Source organism: Mobula hypostoma, chromosome 12 (assembly GCF_963921235.1).
Source record: "Mobula hypostoma chromosome 12, sMobHyp1.1, whole genome shotgun sequence".
NCBI classification, from domain to species: Eukaryota; Metazoa; Chordata; class Chondrichthyes; order Myliobatiformes; family Myliobatidae; genus Mobula; species Mobula hypostoma.
The window spans coordinates 58,780,338-58,800,494 of record NC_086108.1 but is presented as its reverse complement, the minus strand read 5'-3'; the positions used below and the strand labels follow the sequence as shown (position 1 = coordinate 58,800,494).

General features: G+C 40.2%; 1 protein-coding gene across 1 annotated transcript in view; it reads left to right on the top strand.

Moving 5' to 3' along the window:
* Positions 1-20,157, top strand: part of zranb2 (zinc finger, RAN-binding domain containing 2) — a 43,834-nt gene that overhangs the window by 15,965 nt on the left and 7,712 nt on the right. Inside the window, exons 6-8 of the mRNA XM_063064223.1 lie at positions 7,519-7,650; positions 15,250-15,404; positions 17,116-17,202. Of these exons, the coding sequence (XP_062920293.1) occupies positions 7,519-7,650; positions 15,250-15,404; positions 17,116-17,202 (374 nt within the window). The remainder of the gene's footprint in view (positions 1-7,518; positions 7,651-15,249; positions 15,405-17,115; positions 17,203-20,157) is intronic.

The window sequence follows — 20,157 nt, the reverse complement described above, 5'->3', positions numbered from 1 at the left end:
ATCTGGAAAAGGGGACCGAGTGTAGTGTATCTAAGTTTTCTGATTACGCTGAATTGGAAGAGCAAATTGTGCAGAGGATATGGAGAGTCTGCAGAGAGATACAGGTGGCCCCCGTTTTCCGAACGTTCGCTTTACGACACCTCATTTTCAAAAGACCTACATTAGTTACCTGTTTACGCTAACAGGAGGTGTTTTCACTGTTACAAAAAAAAGGCAGCGCACGCCCGAACAGCCAAGCTCCTCCCCGGAACTGCATTCTAACCGGCATTGCTTAAACACGTGCTTTATCTCGATTTATTTTGTGCATCCGTTAGCAAGATGAGTTCTAAGGTATCGGAAAAGCCTAAAAGAGCTCGTAAGGGTGTTACACTTAGCGTAAAACTAGACATAATTAAGCGTTTCGATTGTGGTGAACGAAGTAAGGACATTGTCCGCGCGTTGAACTTGCCTGCATCCACCATCCGCACTATTTATACGCAGAGAGAAAGAATTTTGAAAGCTGCCGATGTTACTGTTGGTTCTGCTCGTAGCAAAGTGGTCTTTCTTAGTCGGTATCCAATAATGGATAAAATGGAAAGTCTGTTGCTTGAGTGGATTGATGGGTGTACAAAGCGTGGTGTTCCGTTAAGTTTTCTTATACTTAAGGAGAAATCAGTCAGTCTTTTTAATAAGCTGAAACAGAAAGCACTGGACGATGGTGATGAAAGTGTTGCGAAAGTGGAATTTAAAGGTAGTCATGGGTGGTTTGATCAGTTTCTGAGGCGAGGGCAGCTTCATAGTTTAAGCAGCGGTCCCCAGCCTCCGGGCCATGAACCGGTACATTGCTGCGAAGAATGCAGTGGTGCAGCAGTAGTCAGAATGCACCCAGCACATTGTTAAGAAAAAAGCTGAAATAAACAAGCTAATTAATTAGGTGCTGCCTGGCACGTAAATGTCAGCCCAGATCAGAGGTGATTACCGATTTCGTCAGGTGGTTATTCGTATAAGCAAGTGTTTATCCGTGATGAAACTGCAATTTATTGGAGTCTTCCCGATTCCGGTAAGTGACACTACACTGTACATACATTATTTGTACTTTATATAGGCTGTGTATTTTTATGTGTTATTTGGTATGATTTGGCAGCTCCATAGCTTAAAGGTTACTGGAGCGAGTGTTTCTGCTGAGAGCGCTTCAGCACGATTTTCAGTACGCTAGACAGTGCTGCAGAAAAGTATTTCTACTTTATATAGGCTGTGTATTTATCTTATCATTCCTGCTTTTACTATATGTTACTGTTATTTTAGGTTTTGTGTGTTATTTGGCATGATTTTATAAGTCATTTTTTGGGTCTGGGAACGCTCAAAAATTTTTCCCATATTAATAAATGGTAATTGCTTATTCACTTTACGACATTCCGGCTTATGAACTGTTTCATAGGAATGCTCTACCTTCGGATAGCGGGGGAAACCTGTATGGGTAAGTTAAGTGAATGGGCAGGGGTCTGGCAGATGGAGTACAATGTTGGTAAATGCAAGGTCATCCGCTTTGGAAGGGAAAATGGAAGATCAGATTATTATTTAAATAGTAAAAGATTGCAGCATGCTGCTGTGCAGAAGGACTTGAGAGTGCTTGTGCATGAAACACAAAAGGTTGGTTTACAGGTGCATCAGGCTATCAAGAAGGTGAATGGAACTTCATTGTTAGAGGGATTGAAATTAAGAGCAGGGAGGCTAGGCTGCAACTGTATATGGTACTGGTGAGGTCGCTTGGAGCTTCTGTTCTCCTTACTTGAGGAAGGATATGCTGGCTTTGGGGGTGGTGCATAAGATTCCAGTTTGATTCCAGAGCTGAGGGGGTTAGACTGTGAAGAGAGATTAAGGAATAGATAGAGGCAAGATAGTTGATTCCACCAGAAGGTGAGACTAGAACTAGGGACTAGGGGGCATATCCTCAAGATTTGGGGGAGTAAGTTTAGGATGGAGGTGAGGAGGAGCTGCTTTTCCCAGAATGGTGAATCCATGGAATTCTCTGCCCAATGAAGCAGTAGTAGCTACCTCAGTCAATATATTTAAGACCAGGTTGGATAGATTTTTTGTATAGTAGGGGGATTAAGGATTATGAGGAAAAGGCAGGTAGGAGGAGATGAGTCCATAGTCAAATCAGCCATGATCTCATTGAATGGCAGAGCAGGCTTGACGGGCCAAATGGCCTACACCTGCTCCTATTTGTTTTCTTTCCCAGGGATCCCAAACCTCGGGATGATTTCTTTTAAAAAATATTTAGCTATTGTAACTGCAACATTCTTTCTAAAAGGAAATGCTTCAATCCATCATGAAAATGCATCAGTGTTGACTAATACATACTGATATCTGTCAGGTGGAGATAACACTGGACAACAAATTTTTTCAAAAGTGTTGCTTCCTCAGAATTTTTCTTGTTTATGATAGACTGCTTGAAGATGAACACAAATATAATTTCAGACTACTTGTATTACGTTGGAATTTGGAGAAACAACAAATTAACTTTTATTGAATATAATGTGTTTAATTACATAATGCTGCTGATGCTGTTCAACTAAGTTAAAAATATTTTGTTAATGATTTTCATTTGTACTCAGTGTCTGAGGCTTCTCACTTAAGTGTCCAACAGTAATTCGCCAGCATTGATGGATTCCAGTTGCCCTGGTATCTTTTCTCCATGACCGCAATGGTGAAACCTTTCACCATGCTCGTCACTAACAGCACCAAGATTTGCAGGGAAGTCTAGATGGGAATGCAGAAAGTGAATCTTTGGTGACATGTTGTATTTCATGGTTTTATATGCTTGAAGCATGCTTTCAACCAGCTGCATGTAGTTTGGTGCTCTGTAGATGCCGAGAAAAATTTCAACTTCCTTGAATGCCTTCCATGTGATTTTCTCCGGTCCCACTAGAAATTCTTCAAATTGCCTGTCATTGATGACCTGTTTGATTGTGGATCAACAAAAATGCTTTCCTTAATCTTGGCATCAGTTATTCTGGGAAGCATCTGTCTCAAATATCAAAATCCTTCATAGAAATTGGTGTGGCTGGTGATAGCAAATTCCATCCTTGCAGTCCTGAACCCAATAATTATTACTAAAACCTGTCCTGCCATGCAGCAGCCACACCACCTAAGCATGCCCAAGCATGCCTGGACAAGATAGGAAACTTGCCAGCTTACATTGTAGGCAACATTTTAATTGACTTGAATTATGAATTGAAATAATAAACATAAGTTTATTTTAAAAATGGTGCATGATAGGGAAATTTCATGGTGATTTTCATGGTCAGTAGCCCAAAATTCATAAGATACACCTGAAGATATTTAGGAAGCAAAACCTTTGTTGTCCAGTGTAATTCCATTTTTTAAAAAAACTATAATTGCAAGAATGGTCCAAAGAGGATAGTATTTTAAGATCTTCCCAGCTTCATTAGTTTCCCTGGATTTTGTAAAATATATATCATACGTTGTTCATAAACGTGATGTACAGCTTGTGATAAACCCAGGGCATGCCATGTTTGATTTGTACGATTTTATCAATAGCCACTTCAGCCTCCAGGGAAAGAAGGTACTGTACCTTGCAGGGCAGTGAAGTATTTGGGTTGATTTTCACTGTATGCAGCTCGACTGTGAGCATCTTGTCCATTTCATTTGGCTGGAAAGCCGAAAGTTGCAATGGGTCTTTGGAGAGTAAAGTCCAGATCAGCACTGAACAACAACTCTCCTGCAACTTCCTATTCAAAGGATGCCTCTAGTCCTAATGTATTAAGGAGCAATAAAAGAAAGCTCTTGTCCCTTTCCAATCTTCACATACGTTTTCAGGGTCTTGTGTCATGGCAGTCCTCACAGACCCTTAACCATTGCTCTAAGGTCTGTTGCTACCTTGCATCCGAAAAATGCTAGAATTAGGAAAGATTCCCTGTTTCCCTGATCTTTTAACTTCCACTGAACCTCATGGGGGAATCGCACTTCTGCCACAATACCAGAATCGCCCACGTATATTTCAGAAGTGAAGAGAACAATTTCCTTACCAATATAAGGGTTCAATTTCTGCTGCGTTAAATGGTCATTTCTGGCCGAGTCATAATAAACAGTACAATGAAGATAAATGTGCCACTTACTGAGTTGGGTCTAAATAGAACCTAGAGGAATCTCCGGAGGCTTTCAAGGCACACTCATAAAAATGTTCCATACTCCTTGGTAACTGGATATAGTGAGTAAATGCCACTTAGACAAAATGAGTTGACTACTACTGAAATAGTATAGTCCATAATGGCTCTCACATATACACACATTGTCGTTCAGGAGTGCAGGTAATAGTAGCTGGCATTTTACACAATAAATTTCTTCCACTTAAGTTTACAAGCACAGGATCTGGTCTCCTATGCTAACTTTTTCTGGGTCTGATCTTGGGACATTAATAGGCTGTCCTCTGAAGGACAAAATGCAATTCTGGCCAAAGTCTGTTTGCAATAATAGTAATTGTAGGACCATAACTGCACTTTTGGTTGTCTTGAATATTATTCCATTTTCTGTACTATCTTCTATAACATATTCTTCTACAGAGACACCTCTACCTTGTTATGTTGCCATAATCTTAGACCAATTAGCCTTTTTAGGAAAGGCAGCATGTAATGCATTGTACATATTTTTATAAAAATCTTCATTTGGCATGGTGGCAGGTCCTGGCCTGGGATTGTTAGGTTGTTCTTGAAAGCCCAGAAGTTTCTGAATAGCTTTTCCCAAACCTGTCTCTGGATCTGGCTGTTCTACCATGGCCCATAAATCGTCTGCCATCCAATTCTTCCACCATTCCCTTCCCATAATTAAACATGTACCATGCTGGTGTCCCCTTATTGGACAGGTGGAATCCCTGTCCAATTTCTAGTCTTTCTCACCCTGCTTACCATATTTTCTTTCTTTTGTTCCCTACAGCATCCTGTAGGGATTAAATTTACCAGTTTCCACAAATCCCACTCTTACTTATTTTACCAGTGTGTCACTGACACTCTTGCATATTAAATCTAATCATTGATACCCATATGTTTCTGGTCACTATGCCGAAAAGCAGTGGAATCACAGAAAAATTGATCCACTCAATAGACAGCAGCGTTGATCAGTGTTTAAAACGCAAGCGGGTCAGGACTCGGTATTTTCTACTTGCCTGGAAAGACCACTCGGCAAAAAGCCAAGTTATTTTTTGGTGATCCCTCCTGTGCCGGTATTTCCCTGGGATCAGGTGGTCACCAGAATCCCCCTCGATCTGCTCCCAACTTCAAGTTCTGATGACCACTTTTTCACTACATCCCATAACAAGTAACTCAGTGGATCAATCATAAGTGGGTTATTTTACTTGTAGCAAGTGAAAACTAGCTCTACACAAGAGCAGATGATAGCTTAGAAAAACCAGACCGCATAGTCACTTGTTTATACACAAGTGTTCGCTACTGCCTATCAGTTCAAAGGCGGGGTGCATTTTGTTAGCTTAATCAGTGTACTTGGCATTCTTCCACTAACGCATCTGTTTGTCTTTCTATATCTTATCGCATAAGACCATAAGATTTAGGTGCAGAATTAGGCTATTTGGCCCATCAAGTCTGCTCTGCCATTTCATCATGGCTGATCCAATATTCCTCTGGCCCCAGTATCCTGCCTTCTTCCCATAACCCTTCATGCCCTGATAATCAAGTATCTACCAACTTCTGCCTTAAATATACACAAGATTTTGCCTCCATAGGCCAAGAATGGTAAAGAATTCCACAGATTCACCACTCTCTGGCTAAAGAAGTTCCTCCTCAGCTCCATTCTAAAAGGACGCCCCTCTATTCTGAGGCTGTGTCTTCTTCCCTTAGACTCTTCCACCACAGGAAACTTGGTCTCCAAAGCCCTTCACCATTCAATAGGTTTCAATGAGGGCACCCCTCATTCTTCTGAATTCCAGTGAATACGGGCCTAAAGCAGTTAAATGCTCTTCATATGACAAGCCATTCAATTCTGGAATCATTTTGTGAACCTCCTTTGAACTCTCTCCAGTTTCACCACATCCTTTCTAAGATAAGGGGCCCAATATAACTACTCAATACTCCAAGTAAGGCTTCACCAGTGCTTTATAAAGTCTTAACATCACATCCTTACTTTTGTATTCTAGTCCTCTTGAAACAAATGCTAACATCTCATTTGCCTTCCTCACCATAGAGTCAGACTGCAAATTAACCTTTAGGGAATCCAGCACAAGGACTCCCAAGTCCCTTTGCACCTCTTTTTTTTTTGTGCTTTTTCTCTTTAGAAAGTAGTTAACCTTTTCATTATTTCTACCTAAGTGCATGACCATACACTTCCTTACACTATTCCATCTGCCATTTCTTTGCCAGTTCTCCTAATCTAAGTCCTCTGTAGCTTCTCTACTTCCTCAAAACTACCTGCCCCACCTCCTAGCTTCATACCGTCTGCAAACTTTGCAACAAAACCATCAGTTCTATCATCCAAATCATTGACATATACTGTAAAATGAAGCGGTCCCAACATTCCCCTTTGGAATGCCACTAGTCAACGGCAGCCAACCAGAAAAGACTCACTTTATTCCCACTGTTTGCCTCCTTCCAATCAACCACTACTTTATACGTGCTACAATCTTTCCTGTAATACCATGGGCTCATAGCTTGTGAAGTAGCCTCACGTGTGAGACCTTGTCAGAGGCCTTCTGAAAATCCAAGTACACAACATCAACCGATTCTCCTCTGTCTTTCCTGTTTGTTATTCCTTCAAAGAATTGCTCTAAAAAGACATCTCGTAGGCACTCTAGAAATTACCCACTCCTGTAATCCAGCACCAACCTAATGTTTTTCTTAATCTACCTGCATATTGAAGTTCCTTGTGCCTATTGTGACATTGTCATTTTGTCCAGTCCTCTAACTGATGAATCCCCTATTACCACAGCATTGTCTCGCTCTTCTGCCCCCTTGCCTTTTGAGTCTCAGAGGCAAACTCTGTGCTGGAGACCTGACCACTGTGACTCCTGTTAGGTCATTTTCAAACCACGCCCCCCTCCCCCGACCCCGGCCAGACAATGTCCAAAGTAATACACTCTGATACTATACAGGTTCCATTAACACCATTTTGTTCTACAAGTAAAGTTCATTTCCACACCAAAACTTCACTAATCCCTTGCTCTCCTGAACAAGCCCCTACTCCACATAAATTCTAAAATATCACAGACTGTCCTCTCTCTACTGCCTTGAGATAGTTGAATTTAATTTCCAAAGATTAAATAGGATATTATGTACATTGGCATTTTAGTATCAAAATTAAGTCTATTTTGAAATAAATCTTTTGACTTTATTTACTTTAGACTACAGAGATTCATTTACTTTTCATTTACTTCTCATTTAATTTTCATTTACTTTAGACTACAGAGATTCACTCAACAATTTTACTGAATCTTTTTGTAAGTATTGGAGTATCCAAGTTGGTATTTGCAAAAGTTATACATTAATTCTTGCATTGATTTTTCAATATTAGTTTGGAAGGAAAAAGAAGAAATTTCGTGGAAAGCCAGTTGGACCCAAAACTATACTTCAAGAAGAAATTGAAAGTGAAAAAGATGATGATGAAGATGATGAGGATGGAGATCTCTCCAAGTACAAACTAGATGTGAGTAGTCTGTTTTCCAGCTCAAGAACTTTATATTGAAATTGATCCAATTGCCTCTCATTTGGCATGTCAAATAAAACTATTATCTTAATACTTGGAAGATAAGTTGTCATATACTTGTAATGCCCTGGGAAAGGTTTCACTGCTAATGTAGTGGTTTTTCTGTAGCAGTTGTGTTTAGGTAATGACTGGAGATAATGAGGACTTTAGAATGTGCAGCATCTAATGAGGGGAGGTTTTTCTTTCTTGTGTGCCCGAGAGCGAGGGATTTGCGGGCTTTTGTTCGGCAGAAGATGGAGAGAGGAGTTGTCAGAACGGAAAGGTCGTAGACTACAGGTCAGAGTGGACTTGGAATGGGGCCAGAGTTGACAACACCCAGTGGAAATCAATGAAGAACAGGTGAAATAGTTGTGAGCTCCAATATGTGCATTAGACTGTTTCCTTCAAATGGGCCCTTTTTTCTCTTTTGTTTTCTTTACTAACCCTATAGTCAAATTAAGAATTATAAAGCTCAATCGTTTCCTTGCATATGGTGTACTGTTTGTTATTTTGTGGTACTGATTTGTAACATGCAGCACCCAAGCAATGAGATTTCACCAGTTTGGCGGGGGTGGCGACTGTCTTCGCGTAGACTAATGCAGCCTGCCGAACCTGGTGGTTACATACTATTTGTGGTTGTCCTTGAGGTTAAATAATTCTTAATAGTTTACCCTGCACTACCCATTGTAACCTGAAATTTAAATCTTTCTTTCCCAAAGAATATTACAAAGTAGCTCCACAACACTTTCTATAAAGCTCTTAACATTGTTTGGTACAGTTCTGTGCAAATGTCTTGAGCACCCTAACTTTTGAATATAAATTTTGTTTTAGATTTTCATTTTTGTCTCTGCATTAGTATCAGAAAAGAGCAAATTTTGGATTTCTCAACATTCATTTTCCAAAAATTTAAACATAACAGAAATCTTTGTATTTTACTAAAGAAAGTACTATATTGAATAATAGACCACTTTTCAAAGAAAACTTGATTACTTTCTAGGTACATATATAGCCCTGTGCATCTTTAAACAAAGATAACAAATGTGCTAATGATCAGTGAGATAATGAGTTGATGAATGAAACTGAAACAGGTGTAAAAGGAATCAATCTGGGTGAAGACAACCAAACTAAAAGGTGAGACTGTGGCAGATGTGACAGTTTAATGGTCAAATCATGGATACTTGCATCATGGCAAGAGTGAACATAGCAACAAGACACAATGAGGTTGTCCTGCGTCAGTAATGTCTCTCCCAAACAGAAATTTTGGGCAGACAGGAATTTCAATATGTGCTGTGTGAGCTCTTCTGAAGATGACACAAAGAAATGGGCGTCTGTGCATGTGCATCCGCATGTCGGTGTGTGTGTCCGTGATGTCTTTTTCATGGCTCTTACAAGGTGCGGAGAGAGAGAGACTGTAGTGCAGATCTGCATCAGATGGCATGGCCTCTACAGAGCCCTGATCTCAACATCATCAAGGCTGCTTGGGATTACCTGGAGAGACAGAAGCAAGTGAGACAGCCAAAGTCTGCAGAAGAACTGTAGCAAACTTTCAGTGCTTGGAACAACCTACCAGCCAAATGACTGTGGCACACAGACATTTTCGCAGTATTTTCCCTTTGTTTTACGAGGTCGTGTTGTGTTCTGGGCACTCAACCCGGCACGAATGGAAAGCGTACTCAGGGGCGGACCCGACTAGTTTCGAACCAGGGAACCTCTGCTCCCAGGTCCGGCACCGATATCATTGCGCCACTAGCCGGCCCGAACTTTATAAATCTTAATCTGACTACAGGGTTAGTAAGGAGAATAAAGAAAAAGGGCCCATTTTAATGAAGCATGTTGGAGCTCAAGGTTCCATCCATTCGTTCCCCATCAACCTCCTCCAAACATCGTTGACCGTCAGACCCTCGCCCCATGTCCACTCTGTCAGCCGGTCTACCAACTCTCTCCACTCATGTCTTCTCTCTTCGTCTCTATGACAAAAGACCGCGGAATCCCTACTCTCATTCACAAGAAAGAACAGCATGCCTCTCATTGGATGGTGCACATGCTAAACGTCTGTTATCTCTAGACATAACCCAAACATTGCTGCTACAGAAAAACCATTACAGAGAGGCCATTATATTAGCAGTGAAACCCTATAGCGTGTTACAGGAAGAAATCTAGCACTACCATCATCTCTGAACTCTCAGAAACCACTGAAGTCCAGTTATAGCCCTCTATAGTCCAGAGGAATCTTGTCAGAAGTGGTCTTTATGGAAGAGTTGTACATAACACCATTCCTCTGAAGTGGAAACAGCCAAGAGTTTTACCTATGCACAAAAACACAAAGACTGGGGCGGTGAGCAATGGCAGCAAGTGCTGTGGACTAATGAGTCAAAATTAGAAATTTTTGGCTCAACAGGAGGTAATTTGTCTATAGAAGAGCAGGAACGCTACATAGATGAGTGTCTGGAGCCGACAGTGAAGCATGGCAGAAGTTCCTTGCAGATTTGGGGCTGCATTTCTGCAAATGGAGTTGGTGATCTGGTCAGAATTAATGGAATCCTCAATACTGAGAATATGGCTGGCCATTTGTGTAGTGGCATCCGCAATGGACTTCAAGCCAAGTGATCCCAGGTTCAAATCCGGCCAGATTCTTGCATGCTTTTCATCCGCGCTGGGTTGAGCATCAAGCTAACAATTCAGCTTCATTTTTAAAAAGAAGAGAAGGGGAAAAAATAGACAAAATTATAAAGAAATGGCACAGTTGCTGTCCAATGCGCCACAAAGCACGGAAAGGAACAACAGCAACGCTGAGAAGTACAAGCAGGTACTTATCCATCAAGCAATACCGTCAGGGCAGTGTCTGATCAGTCCCAATTTCATCTGCAGCAGGACAATGATCACAAACACACTGCCAAGGACGTAAAGAACTATCTTCAGCGAAAAGAAGAACAGGGAGTTCTGCATCAGATGGCATGGCCTCTACAGAGCCCTGATCTCAACATCATCAAGGCTGCTTGGGATTACCTGGAGAGACAGAAGCAAGTGAGACAGCCAAAGTCTGCAGAAGAACTGTAGCAAACTTTCAGTGCTTGGAACAACCTACCAGCCAATTTTCTTTTAAACTGCACATCAGTGTACCTAAGAGAGTAGATGCAGTTTTAAAGACTTTGGTCACACCAAATTTTGATTCAGTTTTTTCACTCTTTACTGCTCTTGATATTTGGAAACTTTTAATTTCATTATTTTTGAAAGCATCTTTGCTTTACTGGATTTCTTTTACGTGTACCTAAGATTTCTACGTCACACTTTTTGGGCATTTGCGCCACTCTTGTGAATAATTACTCACTTCCAAGCCAGACTTGGGATACTGAGTTATTGAGATATTAGCCAAGTTGTTTTTCCTGCTAGTACGTCATGTTCCCTCACTGTTTCTTAAACTTCAGAAGCCATTAGAATAGTGTTATTTTCCCTGAAGAAAATTATTAATGCATAACTTGTATATGAATATGGAGTGTATAATTACATTATGCAGTGAAACTTAAATTGAATAATATTTAGATGATTATTTTGACTTCAAATTAGTGGATTAGCTGCCAAATGGATTTGATGTAGAATATTTAATGCGCTCTGCTCCACAAAATTGTAAACGGACCTGATTGAAGAGAACATGAATGGTAATATTTATCAATTTGCTGACTTCAAGTATGCATCCAGATTGCCTAAGAAGCACTGTAGAAGTTGGTCAGTAAAATCTAATCACAATAAATTGTCCCATTTGACTTGCAGTGAATTAAATTCTTGTTTATTTGAATTCCTCAGCTGATCTGTTGGCCACCTTTTGATTTATTAATTTTGATTTATTAATTTATGGGATGTGAGTCACCAGCTAAGCCAACATTTATTGCCTTGAACCGCTGTAGTCCCTGAAGTATAGGTACACCCACAGTGCTTTTAGGGAAGAAATTCCATGATTTTGACACAGTGACAATGAAGGAGCAGTGGTATGTTTCCAAGTCAGGGTGGTGAGTGACTTGGAGGGGGATTTCCTAGTGGTGTTTCCAGGTATCTGCTGTTCTCATCCTTCTGGTTGGTAATGGTCGTGGGTCTGGAAGGTGCTGCCTTAGGAACCTTTTGTTGTTGCAGTGCATCTTGTAGATAGTTCACACTGCTGCAAATGTTTGTCGATGGTGGAGGGATTGGATACTTGTGGAAGGGGTACCAATCGAGTTGGCTGCCTTGTACTGGATGGTGTCAAGCTTCTTGAGTGTTGATGGAGCTGCACTCATCCAGGCGAGTGACAAGTATTCCATTACACTCCTGACCTGAACCTTTTAGATGATGACAGGCTTTGGGACGTCAGGTGAGTTACACGCCGCAGGATTCCTAGCCTTTGACTTGTTCTGGTAGCCACAGTGTTTATATGGCTAGACCAGTTCAGTGTCCTGTCAGTGGTAATGCCACGATGTTGATAGGGATTCAGTGGTGATGTCACTGAATGTCGAGGGACAATGGTTAGAGCCTCTTTTTGGAAATGGTCATTGTCTGGCACTTGCTTACTTGCCATTTGTCAGCCCAAGCTTGGGTTTGTCCAAGTCCTGCTGCATTTGGGTATGAACTGTTTCACTATCTGAGGAGTCACGAATCGTGCAGAACATTGTGCAGTCATCTGCGAACATCCCCATTTCTGACATTATGACAGAAGGAAGGTCATTGATAAAAAAAAACAGCTGAAGATGGTTGGTCCTAGGACACTTCCTTGGAAAACTCTTGCAGTGATGTCCTGAGGATGAGATGATTGACCTCCAACCGCCATAACCACCTTCCTTTGTATCAGCTATGATTTCAACCAGTGGAGGGTTTTTCCCCTAATTCCCATTGACTCCATTCTAGCTAGGGCACCTTGATGCCTACTTGGTCAAATGCTGCCTTGATGTCGAGGGCTATCACTCTCATCTCGCCTCTGGTATTTAGCTCTTTCTTCCATAGTTGGACCAAGGAGGTGATGCGGTCAGGAGCTAAGTGGCCTTGATGGAACCCAAACTGGGCATCTGTAAGCAGATTATTGCCAAGTAGATGCTGCGTGATAGCACTGTTGATGACCCCTTACATTATTTTGCTGATTATTGAGAGTAGGCTGATGGGATGGTAATTTAAACGCGAACAATAGGAATTCTGCAGATGCTGGAAATTCAAGCAACATACATCAAAGTTGCTGGTGAACGCAGCAGGCCAAGCAGCATCTATAGGAAGAGGCGCAGTCGACGTTTCAGGCCGAGACCCTTCGTCAGGACCAACTGAAGGAAGTTGGTCCTGACGAAGGGTCTCGGCCTGAAACGTCGACTGCGCCTCTTCCTGTAGATGCTGCTTGGCCTGCTGCGTTCACCAGCAACTTTGATGTATGTTGCTTGGGATGGTAATTAGCTGGGTTGGACTTGTCCTGTTTCTTGTGTGCAGGACATACCTGGGCAATTTTCCACATTGCCGGGTTGATGTTGATGTTGGTGTTGTAGCTGTACTGGAACAGCTTGGCTGGTGGCACAGCAAGTTCTGGAGCACTAGTCTTCAAGACTATTGCCAGAATTTTGTCTGGGCCCTTAGCTCCCACAGTATGCAGTGCTTTCAGCCGTTTTTTGCTATCACGTGGAGTGAATCGGATTGGCTTCATATTGACATCTGGGCTCCAAGAGGGCGAGCTGAATCATCTACTCAGCACTTCTGACTGAAGATTGCAGCAAATGCCTCAACCTTATCTTTTGCACAGGTGTGCTGGGCTCCTCTATCATTGAGGATGGGGATATTTGTGGAGCCTCCTCCAGTGAGTTGTTTGATTCTCCACCACCGTTCATGGCTGGATGTGGCGGGACTACAGAGCTTACATTTGGTTGTGGGACCACTTGGCGCTGTCTGTTACTTGCTGCTTATGGTGTTTGGCATGGAAGTAGTCCTGTATTGTGGCTTCATCAGGGTGATGCCTCATATTGAGGTGTGCCTGGTGTTGTTCTTTGGCATGCCCTCCTGCACTCTTCATTGAGCCAGGGTTGATCTCTGGCCTGGTAGTAATGTTAGAGTGGGAGATATTCTGGGTCATGAGGTTACAGATGGTAGTTGAGTACAATTCTGCTGCTGCTGATGGCTCACAGCGCCTCATAGTGCCCAGTCTTGGGCTACTAGATCTGTTTGAAGTCTATCCCATTTAGCACAGTGGTAGTGCGACACAATGCGATGGAGGGTTTCTTCAATGTTGAGATGGGATTTAGTCTCCACAAAAACTGTGTGGTGGTCACTTCTATCAGTGCTGTCATGGACAGATGCTTCCATGGCAGGCAGTTTGGTGAGAATGAAGTCACGTGTTTTTCCCTCTTTTGGTTCCCTCACCACCTGCTGTAGTCCCAATCTAGTCGCTATGTCCAGTAGGACCTGACCAGCTCTGTCTGTAGTACTAAGGAGCCATGCTTGGTGATGGATATTGAAGTCCCCCACCCAGATCTACATTCTGTGTCCATGCCTCCTCCAAGTGCTACTCAACATGGAGAAGTACTGATTAATCAGCTGAGGGAGGACGGTATGTGGTGATCAGCAGGAGGCTTCTTTGCCCATGTTTAACCTGGTGCCTTGAGACTACAGGGGGTCTGGAGTCACATATAAGCCAGACCAGATAAGGACGGCAAGATTCCTCCCTTGAAGGGCATTAGTGAACCATCTAGGTTTTCACAACAGTCGACATGGTTTCATGGTCATCAGATATTTTTATTGAATTCAAATTCACCATCTGCGATGGTGGGATTCTAACTTGTGTCCCCAGCGTATAACTGGGTGTCTGAATTACTGATCCAGTGGTAATTACCACTATGCCAAATCTCCCCCTGTACAATAAGAGTTGCAGATCATCAGTAATAGATCATCAGTTATCAGGCATACCAAAGGAATGAAAGATTGTAAATGTTTATCTTCTGTGCTGTTAGGGGTTAAAACAAGTGCAGCTTTTCTGTTGTTTCTCTATACTCAGAAATTTCAGGCTCTTGCCATATTTTTAGTGAGTGAACGTTTTTCTCTAGAGTTGGATAAAGACAATTTAACTTCTACAAGGTTTTTTGTTTATTTCAAAATAGCTTTAGCTTTAATTTTAACTTGGATCGGTGAATTTTTTTACTGGGTCTTGTGAATCATAAGTTTTCCATATTATCTTTTGCAAAGGAATACTATTCTTAACTAATCATTAGAAGGTTGTCTCATGCTAGTATATTTAGGGTTCTTCTTAAAGAGGAAGAAGTTTGGTTTCTATAACTTAAGAGTAATTTATCTCCCCCCCACCCCCCCGGCGATTCTCTTTGCATTTCCCATTCTTATTCCCCTGTCACTCCCCTTCTTCTTACCTGCCCACTAAACTCCTTCTGTTGCCCTTCTCTCATCCATTTCTTCCATGGTCCCCTGTCTTCTGTCAGATTCCTCCTTTTACCTTTTCCACCTATCACCTCCCAGCATCTTACTTCATCCCACCTTCATCCTCACCTGATTTCACCTATCACCTTCCAACCTGAATGTCATTTATGATAAGCATAACTCTTCAATATTTCCTAGGATGATGATGATGATGATGAAGATGGAGATCTCTCAAAATACAATCTGGATGCAAGTGAAGATGAAAAGAAACCTCCAAAAAGCAGCAGTCGTTCCAAGTCTCGCTCCTCTCGATCTTCATCATCTTCTACTGCTCATTCCAGTTCAAGGTCCAGGTAAACGGGTACAGGTCAAGGGTGACACCGGGCAAAATGTCAGTATCAGTTTAACTTCTTTCTTTTAAATAATTGTTCATGTGACAAATTTTTGAAGTCTTGCATCTATAAAGTTACATTCCTTCCTTTAGGAGATGACTTTTAGATGGCTTCTATTAGAATATTCAAGATATTAACAAATGTTATATTATGTATAAGGACTAAAACATTGCATTTAAGTTTTTAATTGAGTCCAAAAGTTTGTATTCATTTCCAAAGTTCTCAGAATGAGTATCAAAATTGTACCTCCCATCCTAATAGTTTTTTTTTAAGATATGCTCTTCTCATTTAATGCTGTCACATTTTTGCTACTCTCCCTTCATATATGTGGAGGGAAGTTTCCCTTTTGCCTATTTTAATCAGAGAAGTTAACAATGATATTCAGAATCTATTTATAATTACATACTGTCCTGATCATTTATTCAATGTTCCATTTGTAAACAAGCCCACTTCTTTTTGGAATTCTTTTGACAGAATTGATAATGTTAAGTCTTCTACCACTGCTGAAAATATCAAACATGATCATATTTGAGACTTCTTTATTTCTATTGAACCCAACCAATCTTTTTTTCTGTTTTTACTTAAATCTTTGGTGTTCAGAATTATTCAGGTAGACAAAAGTGAAAGTTCTTATTAATTGAATATTAAAACTAAATTGTGCTTAAGATAATATCTGAATACATTGTAATTTTTTGGGGCTTGTGCACGTTTCAATTAGTGCCACTTAGAGACTTCCAAAATTTCAAGGTTTCTTAAATTTATCTTGTGACAGCTGATTTAGGAATTGCTCATTACTTTGGCAACTGGATCCCATACCAGCTGTGTTTCCCATGTTAAATTTAATCTATTACTTGCTATCTAAATTATTTAAAAATGCAAAAATCATATTGTTCTTTATTACAAAGACTGTTCTCTTATTAACATGTTTGTGTGCTTTGCTCCTAACCATTTGCATGAGAAGGCAGCAAGACACTAATGCTTTGATTTTTAACGTGTATTTGGCCAATTAATATAAATAAGAAAAACTTTTTTAAAAGTTAGTGTTAATTTTGAATACAACTAGCTTCATTATCATAAACTAACAGACATATAATGCCATGCTTATTTGATCATATTAATGGTAGCTTTTATCTTATGAAAAATTGTCTAAATTTGTTAAAGGCATCAAAGTTGCTGATTTATTTTTTTAAATGGAGAAAACAAGAAATTAAGAGAAATTTTGTCCTGTTTCTATTCATCTTTTGTCCAAAGAATATAACTGCTTTATTGTATCTGTTCCCATGTGGTTGAAGCGAAGCAACGTTTTGGGTGTTTTTGGAAATGTAGCTCTGATTTGAATTTCAGCTATGTTTTCTGTCTTGTAGAGGAAATTGAGATCCATTTAAATGTGTTCTTAAATAACCACTCTAAAGTTGCACATGTAATAGATTTTTTTTTAGATGTTTAATTGATGTTCTGAGAAACTTGGTTTGAGTTAAAATATCTGTTTATGGAACCATAGGAAGATCTGAGAGTTAAATTGCATTGCCATGCAGCTTGGTAATTCTGTTTGTTGCATTTGATTATAAGTTGATTTTACTAGGCTTTGAAGTTGAAAAGAACTTGTCTTTCCAGTTTTTAATGTTGCTTGCTTTTTAAACTTCCACTGGAAATTATTACCATTTTATTGCAGGTCCCGGACCAGAAGTTCTTCTACTTCCAGATCCCGGTCGCGTTCCAGCTCCAGAGGTCAATCTAGATCACCCCGGTCAAAGTCAAGGTGAATGGGGTAACATTCTCTCCTCCTGGGAGAGTTTAGAAAGTACTTCTAGGGGAAGACCACCTCGTCTCCTTTTAACATGTTCATTTCATTACTATCACCATTTTTATTTAAATCAGACAAGTTTTCTTAACCTACTAGTCTGAAGATATTTTATAATCTGCAGGTGTTGGTACTATTCCACACCACTTTAATTTTGTGTATGAATTGACTTTAATCCCATTTTCAATTTAAAAGTAATCCTGCTTCGGTGATCGACAATCTGCGGTTCTCACTCCTCCACCACTTTTACTCCCTTCTTAATTGTGGAATAATGGCCTGAGAGTATACAGGTGCCCCATTGTTTATTAATTCCAATGGACAGATAGATACGAAAATTTTGTATTTGCTAGATAAGTGCAATATCTCATCTCTTGGTTTAATCTCTTTTCCATAGTTTAGCTGGTCTTGATTGTGGCAGTAGTGATCGTAATTTCTCGTAGTCACTTCAATTAACCCATGCTTCTAATTTGTAATGACTCTACTCCCACTTCTTCCAATATTGCAGGATTTTCTTTACCGCGGCTGAAAAGGTTCACCCTCCTCCACTTCCCCACCTACCCCATGTAAATTCTTTTCAAACTCCTGGAGATCCCCACCAAATGAAATTGGCATGTATAGTTGTGATAAAGTGTTATCCCCTTTATAATATAAACTTTTGAGTATTAAGACTAAAATTCCATTTGCTTTTAAATAATTTTTACAGAAAATTTTGGGTGTCCTGGATATGAAAATACTTGCCCTCCCAGCATCCACTCTTCCTTGTATTTTTTTGGTCCAAAGTGAGACTTCAAAAAAAAAAGTATAAAGGATCCTTTTAACAAGTGTTGTAGCTACATACAGAGTGCAAAGATGTTAAGAAAATACAGGCAGAAGAAGGCCATTTTTCACCAAATTTCCTCTTTGGCGTCAGTATTTAAATTGTTTTACAGCTCATTTATCTTTGGCTGACATTCCATAGTCTATCAAACAAATAGGTTCTGAGACTTGTTTAAACACTTTGCATTGTCATGTTCAAATTCTGTCCTTTGGTCCTCACTTCATACATAGAGAACTTTAACGACGAAGTAGACAATCTTCAGCACCTGTTATAGTTTGTGTGTTCTGGATGAGTCTGTTAAAATACCCCCCTTTTTTTTCCTGAACCTGCTTCCATGTAATTTAGAAAATGTTGGCAGGACATGGGAGCGGTATTAAATGCCACAGGACTCTTGACTGGAATTCACCTACCTAAAGTTTACTTCAAAAATTAGTTTAACTTTTAATGACAGTACAATTCTATATCTACTTGAATTGCTAATTGCCATGTATTCTCTTAGTTTGATGGAAGATTTCTTATTATAGGGCAGCATTAAAGAAATTCAAGGTTTCAAGGTTTATTTTGAGTCATTGAAGCGGTTTTGTTTCATCATGTGTCATTGCAACATGTATGAACAAACTGGAAGCTTTTACCAAACATTGCAAGTTGTTGTTTTACTCATTTAACTTAATCAAATAGGGAACGAATTTGATTAGTACTTTTCTCAACTACACAAGGGTCAAGTTGTGTATTAAATTGTGTAGAGCATTTCAGTCGAAACAAATGTTATAATTAAGCCTATTTAAGCAGTTAATCTGCAGCACCTGTCCTTTATAAGAATGCGTTCACATCGACATTTAAAGATAATGTATTACATCTAAACTTAGTGCTTTTTGTTCTGCTTTAAGGAAGAGGGAGCATATTCTTTTATTTGAGAGTACTGCTATTTTATTTCTTTTTCAATCTTTTTATTAATTTCATAGAATGAGAACATAACAAAGCAAAAATACAAGTAGTAGGAGATACATTTTACATTCCATATGTTGGTAGCATACATGGCAGGATTTTGTAAAGGGGCTATAAAATTAGTTTTTTGTTAGCTTTCACATTCATTTTTCAGAGAAAAAGTGAGTTATGAACGCAAGCTAGCTAGGAATATAAAGGAGGATAGCAAAAGTTTTTTTTTAGGTATGTGAAGAGAAGGAAGATAGTTAAGAACAATGTTGGGCCCTTGAAGAATGAATTGGGAGAAATTGTTATGGGAAACAGAGAAATGGCAGATGAATTTAATAAGTACTTTGGATCTGTCTTCACTAGGGAAGATACAAGCAATCTCCCAGATGTATTGATGGGCCAAGGACATAGGGTAACAGAGGAACTGAAACAGATTGACATTAGGAAGGGAACGGTGATGAGTAGACTGATGGGACTGAAGGCTAGCAAATCCTCAGGTCCAGATGGTCTGCATCCAAGGGTACTAAAAGAGGTGGCTCTGGAAAGTACGGACGCATTGGTGATCATTTTCCAATGTTCCTTAGATTCAGGATCAGTTCCTGAGGATTGGCGAATGGCTAATGTTATCCCACTTTTTAAGAAAGGAGGGAGGGAGAAAACAGCGAACTATCGCCCTGTTAGCCTAACATCAGTAGTGGGGAAGATGCTAGTGTCCATTATTAAAGATGAAATAGCGGAATATCTTAATAGCATTGATAGGATTGGGCCGAGCCAGCATGGATTTACCAAGGGCAAATCATGCTTGACTAATCTATTGGAGTTTTTCGAGTATGTAACCAGGAAGATAGACGCGGGAGATCCAGTGGATGTAGTGTACCTTGACTTTCAGAAGGCATTCGATAAGGTACCACATAGGAGATTGGTGGGTAAAATCAGAGCTCATGGCATTGGGGGGAGGATATTGACATGGATAGAAAACTGGTTGGCAGATAGAAAGCAAAGGGTAGCAGTGAATGGGTGTTTCTCGGAATGGCAAGTGGTGACTAGTGGGGTGCCACAGGGCTCGGTATTGGGACCACAGCTGTTTACGATTTACGTCAATGATTTAGAGGAAGGCATTGTGAATAACATCAGCAAGTTTGCTGATGATACTAAGCTGGGTG